The 22066-nt window shown below is 37.1% G+C and overlaps 1 protein-coding gene across 2 annotated transcripts in view; it reads left to right on the forward strand.

Moving 5' to 3' along the window:
- abca4a (ATP-binding cassette, sub-family A (ABC1), member 4a) overlaps nucleotides 1-22066 on the forward strand; it is a 133672-nt gene that overhangs the window by 67236 nt on the left and 44370 nt on the right. Inside the window, exons 22-33 of one of the 2 annotated variants that reach the window (XM_022666636.2) lie at nucleotides 1897-2036; nucleotides 5108-5245; nucleotides 6737-6927; nucleotides 7807-7912; nucleotides 8933-9138; nucleotides 11818-11872; nucleotides 12531-12611; nucleotides 16215-16384; nucleotides 17773-17897; nucleotides 17989-18087; nucleotides 19134-19323; nucleotides 21005-21099. In XM_022666636.2, the coding sequence (XP_022522357.2) occupies nucleotides 1897-2036; nucleotides 5108-5245; nucleotides 6737-6927; nucleotides 7807-7912; nucleotides 8933-9138; nucleotides 11818-11872; nucleotides 12531-12611; nucleotides 16215-16384; nucleotides 17773-17897; nucleotides 17989-18087; nucleotides 19134-19323; nucleotides 21005-21099 (1596 nt within the window). The remainder of the gene's footprint in view (nucleotides 1-1896; nucleotides 2037-5107; nucleotides 5246-6736; nucleotides 6928-7806; nucleotides 7913-8932; nucleotides 9139-11817; nucleotides 11873-12530; nucleotides 12612-16214; nucleotides 16385-17772; nucleotides 17898-17988; nucleotides 18088-19133; nucleotides 19324-21004; nucleotides 21100-22066) is intronic. The other variant, XM_022666637.2, reaches the window with a different exon arrangement.

A 22066-nucleotide genomic window follows, 5' to 3' on the forward strand; every position in this document is an offset into this window, starting at 1 on the left:
TAATAATAAGGTAATAATAAAATCATAACAAAATGATAAAAGTTATAATAAATAAATAATAAAAATGATCTAATTGAAAGCTAGAAAAAAAATCAAGGTCTAATTAAAAGCTAATGTAAAAAGATAATTAAGAGAATTAGTACATGCTTTTTGTGCGTTAAGAGACACGCAGAAGTGTACTCTTCCCATCGTTATGATAGCAAAGACACAGTGACATGCTCTAAATCAAGCTGCACGGTGCACGGTTGACTGCTCGCCTATAGATGGGTAAAAAGGGCACATTGTCTTTAAATATTGTAAAATATAAACATTTTTACCATAACGCCCAGTTAAATCAGTGCATGATAACGTACACCCTGGGCTGTGCCTTTATGCTTTTCTGATCAATGTATGAATTAATGTATACTGCGACTAAAATATTTAAAATAATATTTTGCGAGTTATATAATTAATTAAGTCGCCAGTGACGACAGTTTTTTGCGTTTATTTATTGATTAAAAAGTTTCCGCTTTCTTTTTGGTTGTGTTTATTGGCGTAACTGTACTACGGCGCCCAATCATATGGACGTTTTCGCCTAGGCAAAAAAAAAAATTTCACCCAAAACGTGACAACCACAGCAGCGTAGCTAAGCTGAGCTTTTATCCATTGGCGCGCAGACAATTGCGAGCGAAAAATCTGATTTTTCACACATCTACAATTTTGTTGGACCTTAAGAGACCTGCTCAGTCCCAGCCTAGCTCTAATTGCACCCGTGGACTACTGGAAAATGCAGACGAGGATGAACAACCTTCCACTTCCAGGAGAAGTACAACCACAGACAGACATTTCAGAATTTCTTGGCTGCAGGAGTTTGCGTGGCTCAGGTATGACAACATAAAGCAGACTGTACCGCAAATTCTATTAGAAAGTAAGCAAAGATATCGCTTTGTAACAGGAGCGCATCATTTTAAAAAAAGATTGGAGACAGTAGAAAGCATAAAAATGCACGCAACTGTTTTTTAGCAAAGTGTGCTCTGTCAAAAAGTCCCTTAACTCGCTACATGTGATAAAACAGCTGAGAAAGAATTCAAAGAGCTTAAAATGAAATTTAATGCAGCTTGTTTGTACGTGAGGAACTACCCTTCACCAAATTCAACCCCAAGTCTTGTTAATAAGAAAAAATAGACATGTCGAAAACATATGATAATGACACAGCTTGTGCCGAGTTTGTAGGATGTGACGTTATAGCAGACGACGTCAAAGCGCAGACCGTGAAACAAACCCAGAAAGCGAAGTATATCTATGATGTGCCCGGCGGTTAATTGTAATCCCTTATCGCAGACGCGTTTCTGGTGGTCTACCGGTGTACCGGTGTTTTGTCAAATTATGCTACCCATCAAAACATGCTTCCTAAAGGCACTGCGCATGCGCAAACCTACACGATTTTTTTGTGCATTAAACAGTATTTGCCTCAAATACTGGAACTGGCAATCCTGAACACCCAAAAATCGCTTCCAATTATTAAAAAAGTATGAAAAACACCATTTTTAGCCCCAAAAGCAAGCGTGAGATGAAAGCAATTGGTGTGGAGTTGGGGTGTACCATAAGCACACCTTCTGCAATGAAGACTCAGCATTATTGTTTGGCACTTAGAAAAAAATATTGGCGCCCACATTTTTTATTTTAGGAGCCACTGGCTCCTTAAACAACTTTTTTTGTCTGGAGACCTGTATATATTGGGATATCAGTTTTGGTAATATCGTCCAGCACTAGTTAAAGTATAAGGGTATCAGTGAAATACAGTAAATTTAAATGTAATTGCTCTATCATGTAATGATGCTTTTGCTCTCTCTTTGTCTCTCTCTGCATTACTGTAACGGTTCTGTATCTGCTCTTCTTCTCCTCTCCTGTATTCAGTATGACGGTGGCTGAGCACATCCTGTTCTACTCGCTGCTGAAGGGCCGGCCGCTGGCAGAGGCTCAGCAGGAGGTGGAGAACATGCTGGAGGACTTCGGGTTACCACACAAGAGGAACGAGCAGACCCAGAACCTCTCAGGTCTGAACCACAGAAACACATACACACACAGAGGAACTGCACTAATAAATCACATGTACAGGGGTTGGACAATGACACTGACACACCCGTCATCATTTTAGTGTGGGAGGTTTCATGGCTAAATTGGAGCAGCCTGGTGTTCAATCTTCATTAATTGCACATTATTGCACCAGTAAGAGCAGAGTGTGAAGGTTCAATTAGCAGAGTAAGAGCACAGTTCTGCTCTAAATATTGCAATGCACACAACATTATGGGTGACATACCCGAGTTCAAAAGAGGACAAATTGTTGGTGCACGTCTTGCTGGAGCATCTGTGACCAAGACAGCAAGTCTTTGTGATGCATCAAGAGCCACAGTATCCAGGGTAATGTCAGCATACCACCAAGAAGGACCAACCACATCCAACAGGATTAACTGTGGACGCTGTAAGAGGAAGCTGTCTGAAAGGGATGTTCGGGTGCTAACCCGGATTGTATCCAACAAACATAAAACCACGGCTGATCAAATCACGGCAGAATTCAATGTGCACCTCAACTCTCCTGTTTCCACCAGAACTGTCCGTCACCACAATCAATTATTGTGCTCTAAAACCAGGTGTTTCAGTTTCATTGTTCAAACCCTGTATATATATATATTAAAACATCTCATCTCAAGATTTATCAATTAGTCAACGATTATTTCTGTCATGTCCTTCATCTCTAAAAACGTTAGAAACAGCTGAACATGACATTTAAAAGGCATTTAAATGTCTGGATGTTGTTTGAACATGGAAAATACTGATATTTATAATCTGTGAGCCAGTTACCCATTCCCCTTCTGTCCCACAGCATTTGTATCGTTACAAATTAATGATTAGTCGACAATAAAATTGGTAGCCGACAAATTTAAATAATCGATATTGTCGATTATTTCAACTAATCGTTGCAGCCCTACTTGAATATATGAGTTGTTAGACTTTCGTTGATAAGTGCCTACATTTTTTCTATCAATTATTACAATTTTATTACTAATTATTTTGAGTCAGGTTATCTGACAGTTGTTTGAGATGAATCAGCTTGTATTAATTGAGTTTAATTGTTTGCCATTAGCAGCTGGACAATGAATGGCCTATGCAAGCTTAAAAAATCTGCAAAAAATGTTGCATTTAATCATTTTTCTCATGTTGATTTGTTTCATTAAGTACCTGTAAGTACCTGAGTCAGCTGTGCTAGTTCATTAACAGATAGATTACATAGATTTAGATAGATAGATAGATAGATTCATTATCATATTCAATAATTTAAACTACGCAAATCAGAGAGTCATCAATTTAAATTAATTGTTGATTAAATTTAATTCAACATTTTATTACCTTAAATATATAATATATATAATATGTATATAGAATATCTGTATCTTAACAGTATATCTTCTTGTACCCTTGGCTTTCTTCATATAGCGCAACAATTCATTTTTTAAGCTCCTCTGAGAGTTCTTTGCCATGAGGTGCCATGTTGGAGCTTTCAGTGAGCAGTATGAGAGAGAGTGTGAGAGCTGTACTCTCACAAAAATTTAACACACCTGCTCCCTATACACACCTGAGAGATAGTAATGCTAATGAGTCAAATGACATTTTGGAGGGAAAAGTGCTCATTTTGGCTGTATATTGAGTTGTTTTGAGGGAATAATAAATGTACACTGGTATATATTATAAGCTGCACACAGACTACTTTTCATTGTGTCAAAGTGTCATTTTGTCAGTGTTTCTCATGAAAAGATAAACTTAAATATCTGCTTTTTGCCTTAAAGTACCTTAAATAGCTTCAGTGCTAATCACCAGCTTTAAATGGCTTAGTTATTGATGTCATTTTTAATCCTCAACAGCAAATGAATATACATAAGAGAATTTCATTGAATAGATCAGGGTAAATCATTATCAGGGGAAGCACAGTGTGAATCACAGTGTACAGTTTCAGTTCATTACTGCTGTTCTGGGAAGATTAGTCAGCGTTTCTATATACTGTAAGCACTTATAACGGTTGTGAACTTTTACCTGCTTTTCAAGTCATCTAAGGTACCTTAGATTCTCTTATTTCCGGAACAATAAGAACAATATAAGCTCAGGTGACTCAGAATCTCGGCTGATTGGCCTTCAGTTTGTCATCTAATAGAAAAATTCCATATTTTAGTTTAAGGAAGTGTAATGAGCATTTCTATATCTTCAGAATTAACGGTCATATATTATAAACTAAACTACATTTTTTTCCAACTGTCTTGCATTATTGAGTGGGGTTTGAGGTATATAGCCCTATATCTACTAACAAACACAGTCCCAAAAAAAAAAATATTCTAATATTATACAAAAACAAACAGATTTAAGGGCAATTAATTGGCGAAAAATTGATATTTGTAACCTGTAGCTAAAAAAATTATGTTCGCATCCGTTATTTATTTTCTTTTTTATTCTGATAGAACTTTTCCCACATTTTGAGCCCTATTTTAGCGATCTATTGCACACTGTACAGCTGGATTTAGGGCATGTTTGTGTGTCTTTGGTATTGTGAGAATGCAAAAAAAATATACGCTTTGCACAGCTCGAAATTCGCAAAAGGCATGAACTAATGCTTTTAATTAATCATTTGTGTGGTTCATTTTGGGCATAACATAGTGGTGAAATAAATCAATCAGTGTGTCAGTTGTCATTCCCTTTAAGAAGCAGGTGAGCTCTGACTTTGGCGCGTTCGTATCTTAACAGTGTGATGCTTTTTGTGCGTCTCAGCAGAGACAGATACTGAGCTGTTCATTCACACTGTGAAGATACACCAGCAGCTCATTTAAGGGAACAGTAATGTTATTTTATTTTTAACCTGTTTATTGTTGAATTAAAAGTTGAGTTTGTGCTCTGCAGTGCGTCTGTGTGCACCTATAGGAATGGATGACTGATGACTGACTGTTGTCAGGGTTTTAATCAGTCAGTGGAGCTCATGTGTTTTCTGACCTTTAGACCTTTAGTACAGATTTTGAGACAGGTTAAAGTATGATATGTTGGGGGTTTCTGTAATCTCTGTTCATGTGTCTCTTATATTAAACAGGGGGGCTGCAGAGGAAGTTGTCTGTTGCTATGGCGTTTGTGGGAGGAGCTAAAGTGGTTTTCCTGGATGAGCCGACATCAGGAGTGGACCCGTACTCCAGACGTTCCATCTGGGATCTTCTGCTGAAGTACCGCCCAGGTGAAAACACACACACCTACACACACACACACACACACACACACACACACACCAGTTAAAACAGTTTTGCTTTAAGACTCAACAAATGTCAATCATGTGGTGTGGAGCGTTACAACACTATGGATGTTAATCCATATTTAATGTCATTTAGTATGACCTGGATATAACCATTATTACATGGATTGGTTTTAATCTTATTTTGCTGTTATATATTCCCATTCTGCATCATTTAAAAAATGTTAAACATATGTTTCACTAACTATATAAAGTTGCCAAGTGAATAAAATAAGATTTTTTAGTCAATCAAGTAAATCTATCAACCATCAAATATTATCTGCACTAAAAAGAGAGAGAATCGAAGTAAATCAACATATTCAGAAGAAAATATATATATTTCTAAATATTTAAATCATTGTGCCACAGAGACCTCTGGTGGTCAATCAGGAGTTAGTACCACTCTGTCCTTATAAAACCTGCCCGCAATCCAGTATTTAACATTCCTAATGTCGGATAATAGCAAATATAGACAGTGATAGGTTTTTAATTGAAGAACAGGCTTTCCGTGATAATAATAAATAAATAAATAAAATGAATGGACAAAAACGCAACTTTTTACATTCACCTATATAATATATAATATGAATCAGGTGAAATTATGTGATGAATGGACAAACAGAGATGCTTTAAAAAGATGTTGAATAAAAAAAAAAAAAAATATATATATATATATATATATATATATATATATATATATATATATATAAAGAGGTTTTTGCCTGACAGTAAAAACATGCACTATAATTTTTTTGTGCCAGACAGCTGTGTTTGGCCTGTTATATTAAACACATAATGTATATGTGTAATTTAATTAATTAATATACAGTACCAGTCAAAAGTTTGGGCACTCCTCCTCTCATTCAGTGTGTTTTCTTTCTTTGTATGTTGTTTTTTTATTGTAAATTTAATACTAAAGCTATACAGGAACACATGCAGAAAAGTGAACATCATTTAAAAAGTTACTTTATTTTAGTAATTCAGTTTAAAAATGTGAATCTCATATAATATATAGATGTAATAAACACAGAGTGATCTATTTTAAACATTTATTTATTTTATTGTTGTCTTTCATTTTGGCTTACAGCCAATAAAACCCCAAAAATCAGTGTCTCCAAAAATTTGAATATTATATAAGACCAATTGGTGCTTTTGGCAGTGTGGGCAGTGTGCCAAATCCTGCTGGAAAATGAAATCTGCATCTCCATAAAAGTTGTCAGTATCAGAGGGAAGGGTGAAATGTAAAATTTACTGATGGTCTGTGATGGATTGGAGAGTATTAGAGTCAACTGGAACAGTTTTTTAGTGTCTTGAAGGAAGGAGTTCCTGGAGGTGCTGAACAATAGTAATCTTTTTCATGTCTTTAAGATTAATCTACAACTATATACAGAAAAACACAGAATGAGAAGGTGTGTCTGCATGTTTGTGGGTTTCCAGGTAGAACGGTGATCCTCTCCACGCACCACATGGACGAGGCTGATCTGCTGAGTGATCGAGTGGCTATAATCTCTCAGGGCCGGCTGCACTGCTGCGGCTCCCCGCTGTTCCTGAAGAGCATGCTGGGAGCTGGGTTCTACCTCACGCTGGTCCGTCGCATGAAGGACGACACGCCGCCCACCAGGAAGGAGGTACAACTCTGGCTTTTCTTTCAGAAATAAGAGTCAGGATATCAGATAATAATCACCCCAGATCTCTACAGTACTTTATGGAGCTTTATCATTCCAGAGAACACAGTTCCAGAGTACACTTTTAGTTTAATGTAATTCAATATACTTTAAAACAATTATTTCCAAATATACTTTTGCAATTTTTTAGCAAAGTGAGTTAAACAACTGTATGAGTACAATGTCTCATACAACTGTGGCGTGAGGAGGCGGGGGAACCGTGGGTCCGCCCCACGCCGGAACTCACAGCCATGTCTGTCCCAGCCGGTGTGCATTCAGGACTGATTAAGCCGCCAGCTGGGACAGGCATAAAAACTCTGCCTCAGCTCACACTCGAGAGAGACTCGGACTTGGGAGGAGTGAGCTGAGGCCGCACGGACCTTTAAACGACCACTAAGTGATTTATACAGACTCTAGAGCCCCATTGGGCCGAGTTATGTTCTTTTAAGTTTGTTTTTGGGTGTGGTGGAGGGCGTTAAAAGAAAATAAAGGTATGTTTTGAGTTCATTTACTCCCCGTGTCTGTGTATTTCTGTGAGCTTCCTCCTTCCGGGTCACAGTGGTCACGCCCCTAACCCCAGGGGCCTACCACACAACGTTTTAGAAAGTTGTATGTGTGTAAGTTGGTAAAAGACAAAATCCTGTCTTTTTTCAGAGACCTCTAATCCAGTGAACTAAAGTAGGGCTAAATAGAAACACCTGAGCAAATTTCAGGGAATCACTTAACAGGCTTACCTTTCTAAATATCTTGTACAGTCTGGTTAGTATGGTAGGGAGGTTTGGGTAAAGTCTATAATTAATAATTTCACCGCATTTCTGTGTGTGTGTGTGTGTGTGTTTACAGGGCCAGTGTGATTGTAAGGATGATTGTTCCTGTAAATGCTCCATCTGCACAGAGTATAAAGAGAGCACGTGCGGCCAGACCAAATCCACCGGTCGACAGATGGACGGTGAGACTTGTATAGAAACATGACAGCAGTCACGCAGCTGCCGATACAATCTGTTAACCTATAAGATCAGAGAATGGAGTATTACAACACCTGTCATTTTACATAAACAAAACACATCTCAATAGGCAGTTCAATCAATCAATCCATCAATAATACCTCACCATTATTAGAAGCACACTGCTCAGCCCAATCAGCGCTCTGTGCTTCTGCTCTGCCTCTAAACCCATACATCACACAGTGCCCCTCCCAAACTAACCCTCCCTGTTTAATGCCCCTTTATAGCTGCATTATGCAAGAATTTGAATTTCTTACTTCTGGGCTCCTGGGAGACTAACAAACACACTTTACACATGCCTTTCTGGACAAGCTGAGTGATACAGAAACGGCATATATAACAGAAGGAGCCTGTAGAGACAGTAGAGTAATAAAGCAAGTATTTTATATGACTCTGGTTATTCAGAGTCTGGTTATTCAGATGTCAGTTATTTACCCACCCCAACATCGTGCAGCCCTATTACTGATTGCCAGTGTTAGTTGTGTGTTTTGTACATTAGGCTTTTCCATCTTTTTCAGCTTTGCCTCCTGCCCCACTCCTAAACCCATACATCACCCAGTGCCCCTCTCAAATTAGGGTGGAGTCAGCAAAAAATAGAATGATTAGTGCCCCTTTAAAGCTGTATTATGCAAGAATTAGAATTTCTTGCTCCTGGGCTCCACCTACAGTTGCCTTTTTAGCCATGACTAACAAACACACTGTACACATGACTTTCTGGACAAGCTGAGAGATACAGAAACAGCATCTATAGTAAAAGGAGCATGTAGACTGAGGCAGTAGAGGAGTAAAGCAGGTATTTTATGTGACTTAGGTTAATCAATCAGAGTTACATGGTTTATTTGAACATTTTAACAGGAAAAATACATGAAAAAAAAATCACTTTTTCACAAAAGTGTTTCAAAAATCACATACAGTTTGATGGAAAAATGCTGTGCCAATACTTTATATTTCCACTACTTGTTTAGGGGATGTGGAGACCATCACAAACCTGGTGCACCACCATGTGCCCGAGGCCAGGCTGGTGGAGGCTGTGGGGCAGGAGCTGACCTTTCTGTTGCCCAGCCGGGGCTTTAAACACCGAGCTTACGCCAGTCTGTTCAGGGAACTGGAGGAAACCCTGGCGGATATCGGCCTCAGCAGCTTCGGAGTATCAGACACCTCACTGGAGGAGGTCAGTACGTCCAAAGAACTTCCAAATAGACAAGTCAGTTCACTCTGCAGCCGTCTTTATCTTAAATCAATGATAACTGATAGAAATCTCATGAATAGTTTGTAGCTTTTGATTTAATACATCACAAATACATGATTCATTAGCTTGTAATGGCTACTGCGCTAGCACAAAATTTCGCAAATTCCATTATGGCCGACTTCCTGTTGGGCGGAACTAATACATGCCAATTGGCAATATGTGCGGGATCATATTATCTGTAGTTCTACCAAAAATCGAGAATATTGGAGAATTTTTGAGAAGGCCAATGTTTCTAAATCAATTTGAGGCCTTATTAAATTTGACAAATTTCAAGAGGCTGCACACTTTCCACACGGGCATATAAAGTAGGTGGCGCTAGAGAGCTGATGAAACACGAAAGTATGAAACTCCAATTTGAGATCAAAGTAAGGCCTGAGCCAAATAGGCCTGTGAAGGTTTATGAGTTTTAAAATCACCCTAACTCTCCAAAACCCAGTGCGAAACGTTTTATTTTTTATTTTGCGACTTCCTTCCAAAATTGCCGACTTCCTGTTGGGCAGAGTTAAATAAAACCAGGTTATACCTGTTCTTTATGAAGAGGTCAATAAGCGCACCAAACTGCTATTTTTTTATTTTAGTTATATCTGTAAACAGCCACCAAGCTGAGCTTTACTACAAACTCCACTTAGATTGTAGTCAGTGTCTGGCTTCCTTATTAAGGGTGTCTCTGGCATTATCTCTATTGCAGGGGTGTCCAAACTACGGCCATTTGCGGCCCGTTTCCTTTTTTGGAGCGGCCCGCGAGGTATTTTAGAAATAGAATGAAAGTTGGCCCGCTGTTAAGCAGGTTTTTATAATGTGAGATTCAAAGTTTGAACGCTAGGTGTCAGAAACGGGCCAAAGAGTCTAAAAGCGGAGAGAGTGCGCATTTCTAGCGCAGAAAAACGGGCCAAAGAGTCTAAAAGCGGAGAGAGTGCGCATTTCTAGCGCAGAAAAACGGGGCAAAAGAGTCTAAAAGCGGAGAGAGTGCGCATTTCTAGCGCAGAAAAACGGGGCAAAGAGTCTAAAAGCGGAGAGAGTGCGCATTTCTAGCGCAGAAAAACGGGGCAAAGAGTCTAAAAGCGGAGAGAGTGCGCATTTCTAGCGCAGAAAAACGGGGCAAAGAGTCTAAAAGCGGAGAGAGTGCGCATTTCTAGCGCAGAAAAACGGGGCAAAGAGTCTAAAAGCGGAGAGAGTGCGCATTTCTAGCGCAGAAAAACGGGGCAAAGAGTCTAAAAGCGGAGAGAGTGCGCATTTCTAGCGCAGAAAAACGGGGCAAAGAGTCTAAAAGCGGAGAGAGTGCGCATTTCTAGCGCAGAAAAACGGGGCAAAAGAGTCTATAAGCGAGAGGGTGCGCATTTCTAGCGCAGAAAAACGGGCCAAAGAGTCTAAAAGTGGAGAGAGTGCACATTTCTAGCGCAGAAAAACGGGGCAAAAGAGTCTAAAAGCGAGAGGGTGCGCATTTCTAGCACAGAAAAACGGGCCAAAGAGTCTAAAAGCGGAGAGAGTGCGCATTTCTAGCGCAGAAAAACGGGCCAAAGAGTCTAAAAGCCGAGAGAGTGCGCATTTCTAGCGCAGAAAAACGGGGCAAAGAGTCTAAAAGCGGAGAGAGTGCGCATTTCTAGCGCAGAAAAAACGGGCCAAAGAGTCTAAAAGTTGCCGTAATTAAGGAGTTTAATATTAACAGACATCATGAAATGAAACATCAATTTGAAAAATCTTAGTTTACACAACACTGTCAAAGATAAAGATAGTTAGTCAAGTAAAATGGTGTGTAAATGAAAGTAATCAGGAAAAAGTATTATTTAAAGTGGTATATTTCATTATTTGTTTTATTACAGAATCTGTGGCCCGTGACTTCAAATATATTTCTCCTTCTGGCCCCCAACAAAAAAAGTTTGGACACCCCTGGTCTATTGGTTTCTGTTTTTTTCTGCCCCAAATCCATATATTTCCATAACATTCATGTCTACACCTTATGTAAAGTGTTTTTTATTGTCATTCCATCTGAGTACAAGCAGACAGTGGAACAAAATTACATTCCTCCAAGACCAACACGGTGCATCATGGAAGAAACAGTGTGGATGACAAAATGCACACATTAACAAATTATGAAAAACATAGAACTAGAAGTAAAACACTACAATAAACACTACAGCAGACACTAGACAGCTTAACAGTGCAGTACTGACACTGTACAGTCTGAATAACTGTATAGGATACAGCTGTTGACAGCCTTGACAGAGATGTGGATTTAATTTTCCAGCAGGACTTGGCACACTGCCCACTCTGCCAACAGTACCAACTTCTTGTATAATATTCTTATTTTCTGAGACACTGATTTTTGGGTTTTTATTGGCTGTAAGAATATATAAATAAAAATAAAAGAAATAAACGTTTAAAATAGATCACTCTGTGTGTAATACATCTATATAATATATAAGTTTCACATTTTCTTTACTGAATTACTGAAATAAAGTCACTTTTCAATGATATTCACATTTTTTGAGATGCTCCTGTATGAGTGTCTGTGGGATCCATTTTTATTTGGAGAGTTACCATACTGTTTTACCATTGACAACTTTTTTGTTTTTTAAAATGCTGCTTTTACTGCTTTGGCAGATCTTTCTGAAAGTCACAGCTGATGGTGAAACATCTCTTGGGAAATCAGCAGCTGGTGAGGAATCCTTTACTTTCTCTCCTCACACTGACTCTACCTCTACCTCTCCATAATCCCCCTCAGATCTGTGTCTCTCGTTTCTGTGCTGTGATCTATAACTCTGAAAAAAAAAAATTAAGAGAGCACTTCAGTTTCTAAATCAATTTCTCAGATTTTTATTTATATCTATTTATAGGTTTATGTTTGAGTAACATGAACATTGTTGTTTTATTCTATAAACTACAGACAACATTTCTCCCAAATTCCAAATAAAAATATTAGTCATTTAGAGCATTTATTTACAGAAAATGAGAAATGCAAAGAAAACAAGTTCATATTTATAAAGTTTTAAGAGTTCAGAAATCAATATTTGGTGGAATAATCCTGGTTGTTTTTTAATTACAGTTTTAATTCATGCATCTTGGCATCATGTTCTCCTCCACCAGTCTTACACACTGCTTTTGGATAATTTATGCTGCTTTACTCCTGATGCAAAAATTCAAGCAGTTCAGTTTGAAGGTTTGATGGCTTATGATCATCCATCTTCCTCTTGATTATATTCATTTTTGGTCTCTTGTTTTTTTTCAGAGCTGTATATATTTTTATATGCCCCTGTATTGTGTTTGTGTGTGTTGATGTGTTTCGTCTTGTGTTTGGAACCTGTTGAACCTCTTAGATTTGAGAGCGTTGCAGGAGACATCTCGCTCCAGTGTCTTTCGGGACACCACAGTGACCGTGAACACTGAGGAACCAGAAGGTGATGAGATAGAAGGTTCTGATAGCATTATGCTACTGCAGCTACAGTATGCTTCCTGCTGTAAACATGACTCGCTCAATGGTGCGATACACTGTCTGTCTAAAAATAAACAATATAAATTATGTGTTGGTTGATGCTGCAGTTAGTCTACAGGTTTAGGTTCAGCAACAGTATGTGCTGAAAGAATGAGGTCAGCTGACTATCTAAATACTGTATTTTTCGCACTATAATCCACACTTAAAATAAATACAGAGTTATACAGGAGTTTCAGTTTAGTTCTTATTAGCTTTAGCTAATAATTAGCTGCTAAAGCGCTAGCTTTTTGGCCCTTCAGAGGTGAGTATTATTGGCCTGTAGTCTGCTGCTAAATCTGGCTAGCATTGCTGGAGCAGCATTAGCATTAACCGCTAACCTCAATAAGCGCTATCTTTGTGGCCCTTCAGAGGTGAGTATTATTGGCCTGTAGTCTGCTGCTAACCCTGGCTAGCACTGCCGGAGCAGCATTAGCATTAGCCGCTAACCTCACTAAGCGCTAGCTCTTTTACTATTCAGAGGAGAATATATCTATATATGTATTCTGCCTGTTTACCGTGTTAAAACAAGCTATGTAGGACCAATCGCTAGCTAATATCACCCTGGCTTACTGCAACAATCAAACAAAGGATTCCTCAGTGTAGCGCTGTCGGCCGGCATTAGCCGCTAATGCTAATGCTAATGCTGCAGCTTAGTGGAAATCTAAAGTATAAGTTTAATGTAAATAAATGTAGATAATACAGAAGCAAATAAACAGTTTTAACTTAGCTTAGCTTTACAGCTAAAGCTGCTGAGTTAGAAGAAAAACTTGCCAACACTCCTGTTCCTACTACTAGTTACTAGTGTTGCATAAAATGCGCCTTATAATCTGGGGTCTTTTGTTTGAAAATAGATTAAAAAATAGACGTTTATTAATAGTGCGCCTTATAATCCAATGTGCCTTATAGTGCAAAAAATACAGTATACTGAATATTGACCAGATTATTCCATAAATGGATTTTATATTTATTCCCTGATGAACACGGCCATATTCCAAGATGATAATATCAGGATTCATGGGTCTGGAATTGTGAAAGAGTTCAGAGTTCAGGGAGCATGAGATCACTATTCATCATTTCACACATGGATTGAGAGAGAGTTCACCACAGAGTCCAGATCTTAACCTCATTGAGAATCTTTGGGATGTGCTGGATGGAGAAGAGCTGCTTTGCGCAGTGGTCAGACTCTACCATCATCAATGCTGCTGCAAGATCTCGGTGAAAAATTTATCAATTAATCCAGCAACACTGGATTGAAATAAATCGTGTGACGTTGCAGAAGCTTATCGAAATACATGCCACAGTAAATGCATGTTGCAATCACAGATAAAGGTTTTTTTGGTCAGGCAGTGTATGTTCCATGATGCTTTTTGCAGTAGGCAGCTTTACACTTCTCCATCACACTCAGCAGAGATTACCTGCAAAGCTTCCTCTCAACCTGGAGAAGAGCTTAATCCTGCTTCAGTAGATTGTCTGCAGATTTTGCTCAGATTAAATGATCTTAAAAATGTTGGGAGTGTAACAATTTACATTTGAACAAAGTGCATTATTCTATTCAACATAAAACAATGAATTCTTGAAACAATGCATTTTAGACATAATAATAATATTAATATCTAATAACTTAAGAACCATGTTTGTTTTGTACGATTTTGGTATCTGATGGCTCCAATTTAATATGTTTATAATGGAGTATACATTTGTATGTATATATGACTTTGATGAGTGGCATCTGCTCATAATTTCAATCGATTCTCAATTCTAAACAAAAAATAATTTACTTTTTCTTCCTTAAGTGTGTAAACAAAGAACAATTCAATCTAAAATGAAAATTATCATTGTCTAAGAGGAAATATAATTCATTACTATATTTAAATGTTTTTTTGTGTATCTTTACTGAAGTATTTTTTGTTTTGGTGACTTTTTACTCTACTTCTAACATCAAATATCTTACTTTTCATTTCATTATATTGGAAATTTGTCATTATTTTCAGCTTGTGAGGGCTCTGGCATTTGTTCTGGCCCTCCAGAGTCAAAGCCTGGAGAAATAAAACTCCCCACATGAGGCTTCAGTCGAAAATGACCGACATATCCTCCACCCTTTGCTTACGCCCACTGGTTCTCCAGCCTGCACTAATGAAATTGCAACATCTGGTGCTCAAGCATAGCAACTGCATAACATCTTATAAACAGAGCATGAAATCGTATGTTCCCATAGGCACAGGCTCAATGTTTTTCCATTGCAGTGAATCACTGTCCATTGCACCCCTAACATTAATAAATCCAATTATTTACTATACTACTGTACTATACTTTACTATTACTGTATGAATATACTTTCAGTCAGTTTGTCAGTTCATTTGTCTCTTCTGTTAAGTAGTGTCTAATAGTGATGGTATGAAAAGTGTGGTTGTGCAGTGATTCTGGAGAATGGGTGGGAAAACTAGTGCCTCAGAAGAGGTGTAGAAAAAAAGGCGGGAAACAGAACAAAGGAAATGTCTTGGCTTCAACAAACAAAAAGCAGCTTTCAGCTCCCAATAAATCAAACCTAAAATATGACAAAACTGAAAACTATTCAAACAAATTAAGAATGAAGTTATACTAAAGCTCTTCTTTTATTATTTTATCTTCTTTCCTCTCGCTTTTTTCCCTCTCTCTAGGTATATTTTATCTTTTTTCTCTTATATTTTATCTTTTTTTCTCTCTCTTTCCTCTTTCTAGTTGCATTTTATCTTCTTTTCTCTTTTCTTTTTCTATTTGCATTTTATCTTCTTTGTGTCTCTTTTCTCTCTCTAGTTGGATTTACTCTTCTCTCTCTCTCTCTCTCTCTCTCTCTCTCTCTCTCTCCTAGTTGCATTTTATCTTTTTTGTGTCTCTTTTCTCTTTCGAGATGCACTTCATCTTTTTTTCTTTCTCTTTTCTTTTTCTAGTTGCATTTTATCTTTTTTGTGTCTCTTTTCTCTCTCTAGTTGAATTTACTCTTCTCTCTCTCTCTTCTTTCTAGTTGCATTTTATCTTCTTTTCTATCTTTCATTGTATTCCTTTCCTTTCTCACCCCTCTGTGAAAAGGTGCAAAAGTGAAGTGTTGTTTGACTGCGGTTTATATAGAGTGCTCCACAGGTGTGGCTGGTTGGCACTAATCACCGCCGGGGATTCTGGGAGTTGTAGTTTTGAGATCCAACTCCATAATTTTTTTCCCATGTCTCCCAGCCCCCCCTGCTGGCAGTCAATGGTACAGCACGGTACTGCCCATCAATGCTATAGATTCCATGTTTAGTGTATTAGAGCCATAATTTTGAGGTTTTAATTGAAAAATATAATAATATAATGTACTGTTACACTCCTAGTAAACTGACATTAACGTTAAATCATGTTAACTGGTAAAGAGAGTGTAGAGTATGATGCTTTCATAACCAAACTTTTTATTTAATTTTCTCTGCATTAACTTTTTTAACAATTTAGAATCAGTTTCTGCCTTTAATCTAACATTAGAACCACATATGAGTTTTCTGTGCTGTGTTTTCACTATTAGATAAGAAGGCCTGTGCTAATGGTCAGCCCACGGCCGGAGGGTCCTCCAGTGGAGAGGGACAGGGATCCCGGCAGGTGAAAGGTGTGTCTCTGGTGGTGAAACAGTTCCTGGCTCTGCTGATTAAGCGATTTCACCACACAACTCGTTCTGGCAAGGATTTCTTCGCTCAGGTAAGATCACAGCCTTTATGTGATTCTTTTGTTTCTTTTTTTATTAAAACATCCCTCTAATTACAGGTATTTTAAAACTTCCAGGTATTTAATACAATATTTTTGTTATATATGGCACATAGAGCCCTAATATAGCGATCTATAGATGAAATGTCAACCGCATAGCTTGATTTAAGGCGTGTCAGTGTGACTTTGCTATCGTAACGACAGGAAAAGTACACCTTGCGTGTCTCGAAAAGCACAAAAGCCATAAACTTATTCTCTTAATTATTAATTGGGTGTGTTTTAGGTGTACCATGAAATAATAAACCAGTCAGCATGTCACTTGCTCATCATTTCCTTTAAGAGTCAAGGGAGCTCCGACTTTGGCAGATTGCTATTTTAACAGAGCAGCACAGCACTTTTGCGCACCTCAGCAGAGGCCCATTGAGTTTGATATTTTCTTTACGTTTGCATTACACACCTTTACAGTCACATTTTGATGTTTTTTTTATTCACCTGTGAAAATGTAAATGAATAAATTAAGTAAAACAGTAGAAATAAATATATATGATATACAAATTGGTGTTTTTCCATCACTGTGCTCATTAAAGCATCTCCAAAATGCTAAATCATGGATTAATAGTAAATCAGACTAGCTCACAACATCTCATCTACTTTCTTCAGTATGAGATGCAATGGCCAAAATCGGCCTAGCTAAATTTGGAGAAAAATAGAACAGAATTAGAAATAAAATGATTTAAAAAAAATGGGCATGGCCAAATTATATAAAGCCCATCTGCAGACACTGAAGCTCCTTGATAGCTCATGTGATGCTGGAAAAGATGAAACCGAAACTTCCTGTGAAGCGCTGCTCTTTAGCATATGAGATTCAGTTTAGGAGCGTGAACTGTTCAGGCAAATGTCAGATATAAATCATATTAAAAGATAGTGTGAACAGCCTACAATAAACATCAAATTTGGTGAGAAAATCAGATTTGGGTCACTTTCACTTGCAGTGCCCTTGTGAAAAGGAAATGTATACTTAGGAGCATTAAAAGTACTGTATGTTCATATTAGTTAAAGAATACTAAAAGCGCATATTCAATGTAATAAACTTTTTGAAAATACACATTAAATATACTTTCTCAGTATTTCCATAAAATGCATAAAGTGCACTTTAGTGTAGTGTTTTTGTGTGCATCAATACACAGAGTAGTACATTTACTATTTAATACTTTAAGTGTATTAAAAATGATATAAAAAAGCATGTATTTAGTTACATATTTTAACTTAAAAAATAATGTATTTTTCCATGTTAAGTATGCTTTTAAAAAAATATACTTAAATACACTTTTCTTTAAAAAGGGTTTAACTCTAGCCTTAATATTAATTTCCCTCTTCCTCAGATTGTGCTTCCTGCCAGTTTTGTTCTGGTGTCTCTGATGTTCACCCTCATCGTTCCTCCGTTTGGAGAGTATCCCAGCCTGACTCTGAGCCCCTGGATATACGGCCGACAGTTCACCTTCTTCAGGTGAGCCCGCAGTACACAGATTACAGCAGCTGGTCATCCAATCAGTGCGTGCGATTCTGAGACAGTAATTTTCTGTTCTTTTCTGTTGCAGTAATGAGCAGTCAGAAATGGAGGGTATGAAGTATTTCGCTGATGTGCTTTTAAACAGACCTGGATTTGGGACACGCTGCATGGTGGATGAGCCTCTAGAGTAAGTGCGTGCATGCTGACACAGATGTGCAAATGCACAAACACAGTTTATCTAGTCCCTGGAGAGAATCACTGATGATGAAACTCTGGAACTCTGGAGCAGTTGAATAAACGTTGTGATTAAAAACCTGTTGGCACCAAGCCTAATGCCTATAATGCCTAATGTCTATAGAGGGGTTTAAAGAACCTACAAAAATAAAAAGAAAACATACTCTAAGTACATTCCCAATGTATATAAAAGCAAAGAAATAAACATAGGTAAGCAACTACTCTACTTTCCCTACTCTGCTTTTCACTGTACTTTAAATTTTTGCACTAAGAGTAAAGGCATAAAGTTATCCAAAAGCAGTGTGTAAGACTGGTGGAGGAGAACATGATGCCAAGATGCATGAAACAAACTGTGATTAAAAACCAGGGTGCAGCAAAATCTCCAAAACAGCAATTAAACAAGAAAAGGGAAAGAAAAGTCTTAACCATTTGTACTGCTCTACTTATTATAACAATTCTGACACTATATAAAAAGATTCACATGGTAAATCAAAATGCCAATTTCACATAATTTGAGAGTACACTCCTCACATTTCAACACATATTTTATTATACAGCTCTGGAAAAAATAAGAGGCCGCTTGAATTTTTGCACCAGGAGTAAAGCAGCATAAAGTTATCCAAAAGCAGTGTGTAAGACTGGTGGAGGAGAACATGATGCCAAGATGCATGAAAACTGTAATTGAAAATCAGGGTTATTCCACCAAATATTGATTTCTGAACTTTATGAATATGAACTTGTTTTCTTTGCATTATTTGAGGTCTGAAAGCTCTGCATCTTTTTCTCATTTTCTGCAGATAAATGCTCTAAATGACAATATTATAAAAATGATTTTACTCAAATATAAACCTATAAATAGCAAAATCAGAGAAACTGATTCAGAAACTGAAGTGAACTCTTATGTTTTCCAGAGCTGTATATGGAATATTTTGTGTATAGTGTATATTGTATGTGTAGGTGTCAACCATCACCTGAGTTAGTGTCCTCCGTGCTTCACAGGGAATACCCGTGCAACAACATCACCACAGAGTGGGAGAAACCTCTAGTAAACCCAGCGCTGGTCGACGTGCTGAATAAATCACAGTGGACGGAGCTCCGGCCGTCTCCAGACTGTCAGTGCAGCACCCCCACCAAACTCACCATGCTGCCCGTCTGCCCTGAGGGAGCGGGGGGGCTGCCCCTTCCACAGGTCTGTTCTGTAGAAATATAAAGAATATTACATTACATTATATTCCATTACATTACATTATATAGCATTACATTACGTTACATTACAAAACATTACGTTACATTATATTACATTACATTATATTACATTACATTATATAGCATTACATTACATTATATTACATTACATTACATTACATTACGTTACATTACATTACATTACATTATATTACGTTACATTACATTACATTATATTACGTTACATTACATTACATTACATTACGTTACATTACATTACGTTACATTATATTACATTACATTATATTACCTTACGTTACGTTACATTACATTACATTATATTACATTATATTATATTATATTACATTACAAAACATTACGTTACATTACATTATATTACGTTACATTACGTTACATTACATTACATTACAAAACATTACGTTACATTATATTACATTACGTTACATTACATTACATTACGTTACATTACGTTACATTACATTACGTTACATTACATTACGTTACATTATGTTACATTACATTACATTACAAAACATTACGTTACATTATATTACATTACGTTACATTACATTACGTTACATTACGTTACATTACATTACGTTACATTACATTACGTTACATTACATTACGTTACATTACATTACATTACGTTACATTACATTACGTTACATTACATTACGTTACATTACATTACATTACAAAACATTACGTTACATTATATTACATTACGTTACATTACGTTACATTACATTACGTTACATTACATTACATTACAAAACATTACGTTACATTATATTACATTACGTTACATTACATTACATTACATTATATTTCATTAAAAAACATTACGTTACATTACATTACATTACGTTACATTACAAAACATTACGTTACATTATATTACATTACATTATATAGCATTACATTATGTTACATTACATTATATTATATTACATTATATTATATTGCATTATATTATATTATATTATATTACATTATATTACGTTACATTATATTACATTACATTACATAACATTACATTACATTACATTATATAGCATTTAGCGGACTTACAAATAATGAGGTACATAATCAATAAAATATATAAAATATGTAAAAATAGTGGCATAGAGGAGGAAGGGAAGGTTAGTGCCAGGTAGCTGCACCGTTAAAATAGCAATCCACCAAAGTCAGAGCTCACCTGGTTTTTAAAGGGAATGATGAGCAAGTGACACTATGTTTGGTTTATTTATGTGATTAATTAAGAGAATTAGTACACAACGTTTGCGCATTTTGAGCTTCGCAAGGTGTACTTTTCCTGTCATTACGATAGCAAAGACACATTAAAACACCCTCATTCAAGCTGCATGGTGCACAGTGCACAGTTGAAATGGTAATTAAGTTGTGTTACTTTGGTAAAACTATTAAATCGGACCAAAATACCCCTTTTACCTAATGAAATAAAATGATACCTTAATATATTTCATATTTATTTTGTTTTTAGGTATTTTAGAGAAGATCTGTTTAAATTATATCCACTAAACTGTTTAAATCAGTAACAAACCATTTGACCTGGGATGCCCAGACTTTTTTATGCCATTGTAAAATGTTTATATCTAATGTGTTTGTGTGTGTTTGTGTGTGTGTGTGTGTGTGTTATTTAGAGAATCCAGTCTACTGGAGATGTTCTGATAGATCTGACTGGCAGGAACATCTCGGACTATTTGGTGAAGACCTACCCGACCCTGATCAGAACCAGGTACTGTTCTGTGTGCTGTAGGAACCACAGTGCATGTACTGTATTTTTCGGACTATAAGCGCACTTAAAATCCTTTCATTTTCCCAAAAATCGACAGTGTGCCTTATAATCCGGTGCTCCTTATGTATGAATTCTAACAGTCAGGTATTAAGGAGCAGTAAAGACATTCTGCTGAAGTACAGAGTTATAAGAATGAGTTTTCAGTGAAGTTTCTCCAGCACTAAGGCTGGAGCATTAGCATTAGCCGCTAGCCACAGCTCTAGCTCTTTTGCCATTTAGAGGTGAGTATATCGGACTGTAGTCTGCATGTTCATCATGTTTAAAGAAGATACGTGGGACAAACCGCTAGCTGATAGCACCCTGGCTTTTCCAGAACACTCAGGGTTCCTCAGTTTAGGGATATTGTTCAGCATTTACAGTACATCCAGCAAGCGCTGCAGTTAGCAGCTAATGCTAATGCTGCTGCACCCAGCCTTAGTGCGAAACTTAGTGAGAAACTTCACTGAAAACTCAGCCTTAGACAAAATACTGAAAATCTAAGCTTACTGTAAATAAACTGAAGTTCTTTACTCACCCAAATAGACAGTTTTCATGAGAGAAATCTGTGTAGATTAACATCCAGCGCTCATTTGATTTTGAAAGAATTTGTTTTTTTTTTCAAGAATTACTTAAAAAGTTTACTTAGGCGCTTCCCCCAGCTTTTCTATTAGAAGGAAAACAAGGACAACACCCTTGCTCGCTTCGATGTAGGTATCCTTATTATCGTCGTTTAAAATGAACCATATAATCGGGTGCTCCTTTTAAATAAAAATAGACTAGAAAATCGTGTGCCTTATAATCTGGTGCTCCTTATATATGAATTCTACCAGTCAGGTATTAAGAAGCAGTAAAACCACACACATGCTGAAGTACACATTTATAAGGGTGAGTTTTCAGTCAAGTTTCTCCAGCACTAAGGCTGGAGCAG

This window comes from Astyanax mexicanus, chromosome 6, assembly GCF_023375975.1.
Source record: "Astyanax mexicanus isolate ESR-SI-001 chromosome 6, AstMex3_surface, whole genome shotgun sequence".
Classification (NCBI taxonomy): domain Eukaryota; kingdom Metazoa; phylum Chordata; class Actinopteri; order Characiformes; family Acestrorhamphidae; genus Astyanax; species Astyanax mexicanus.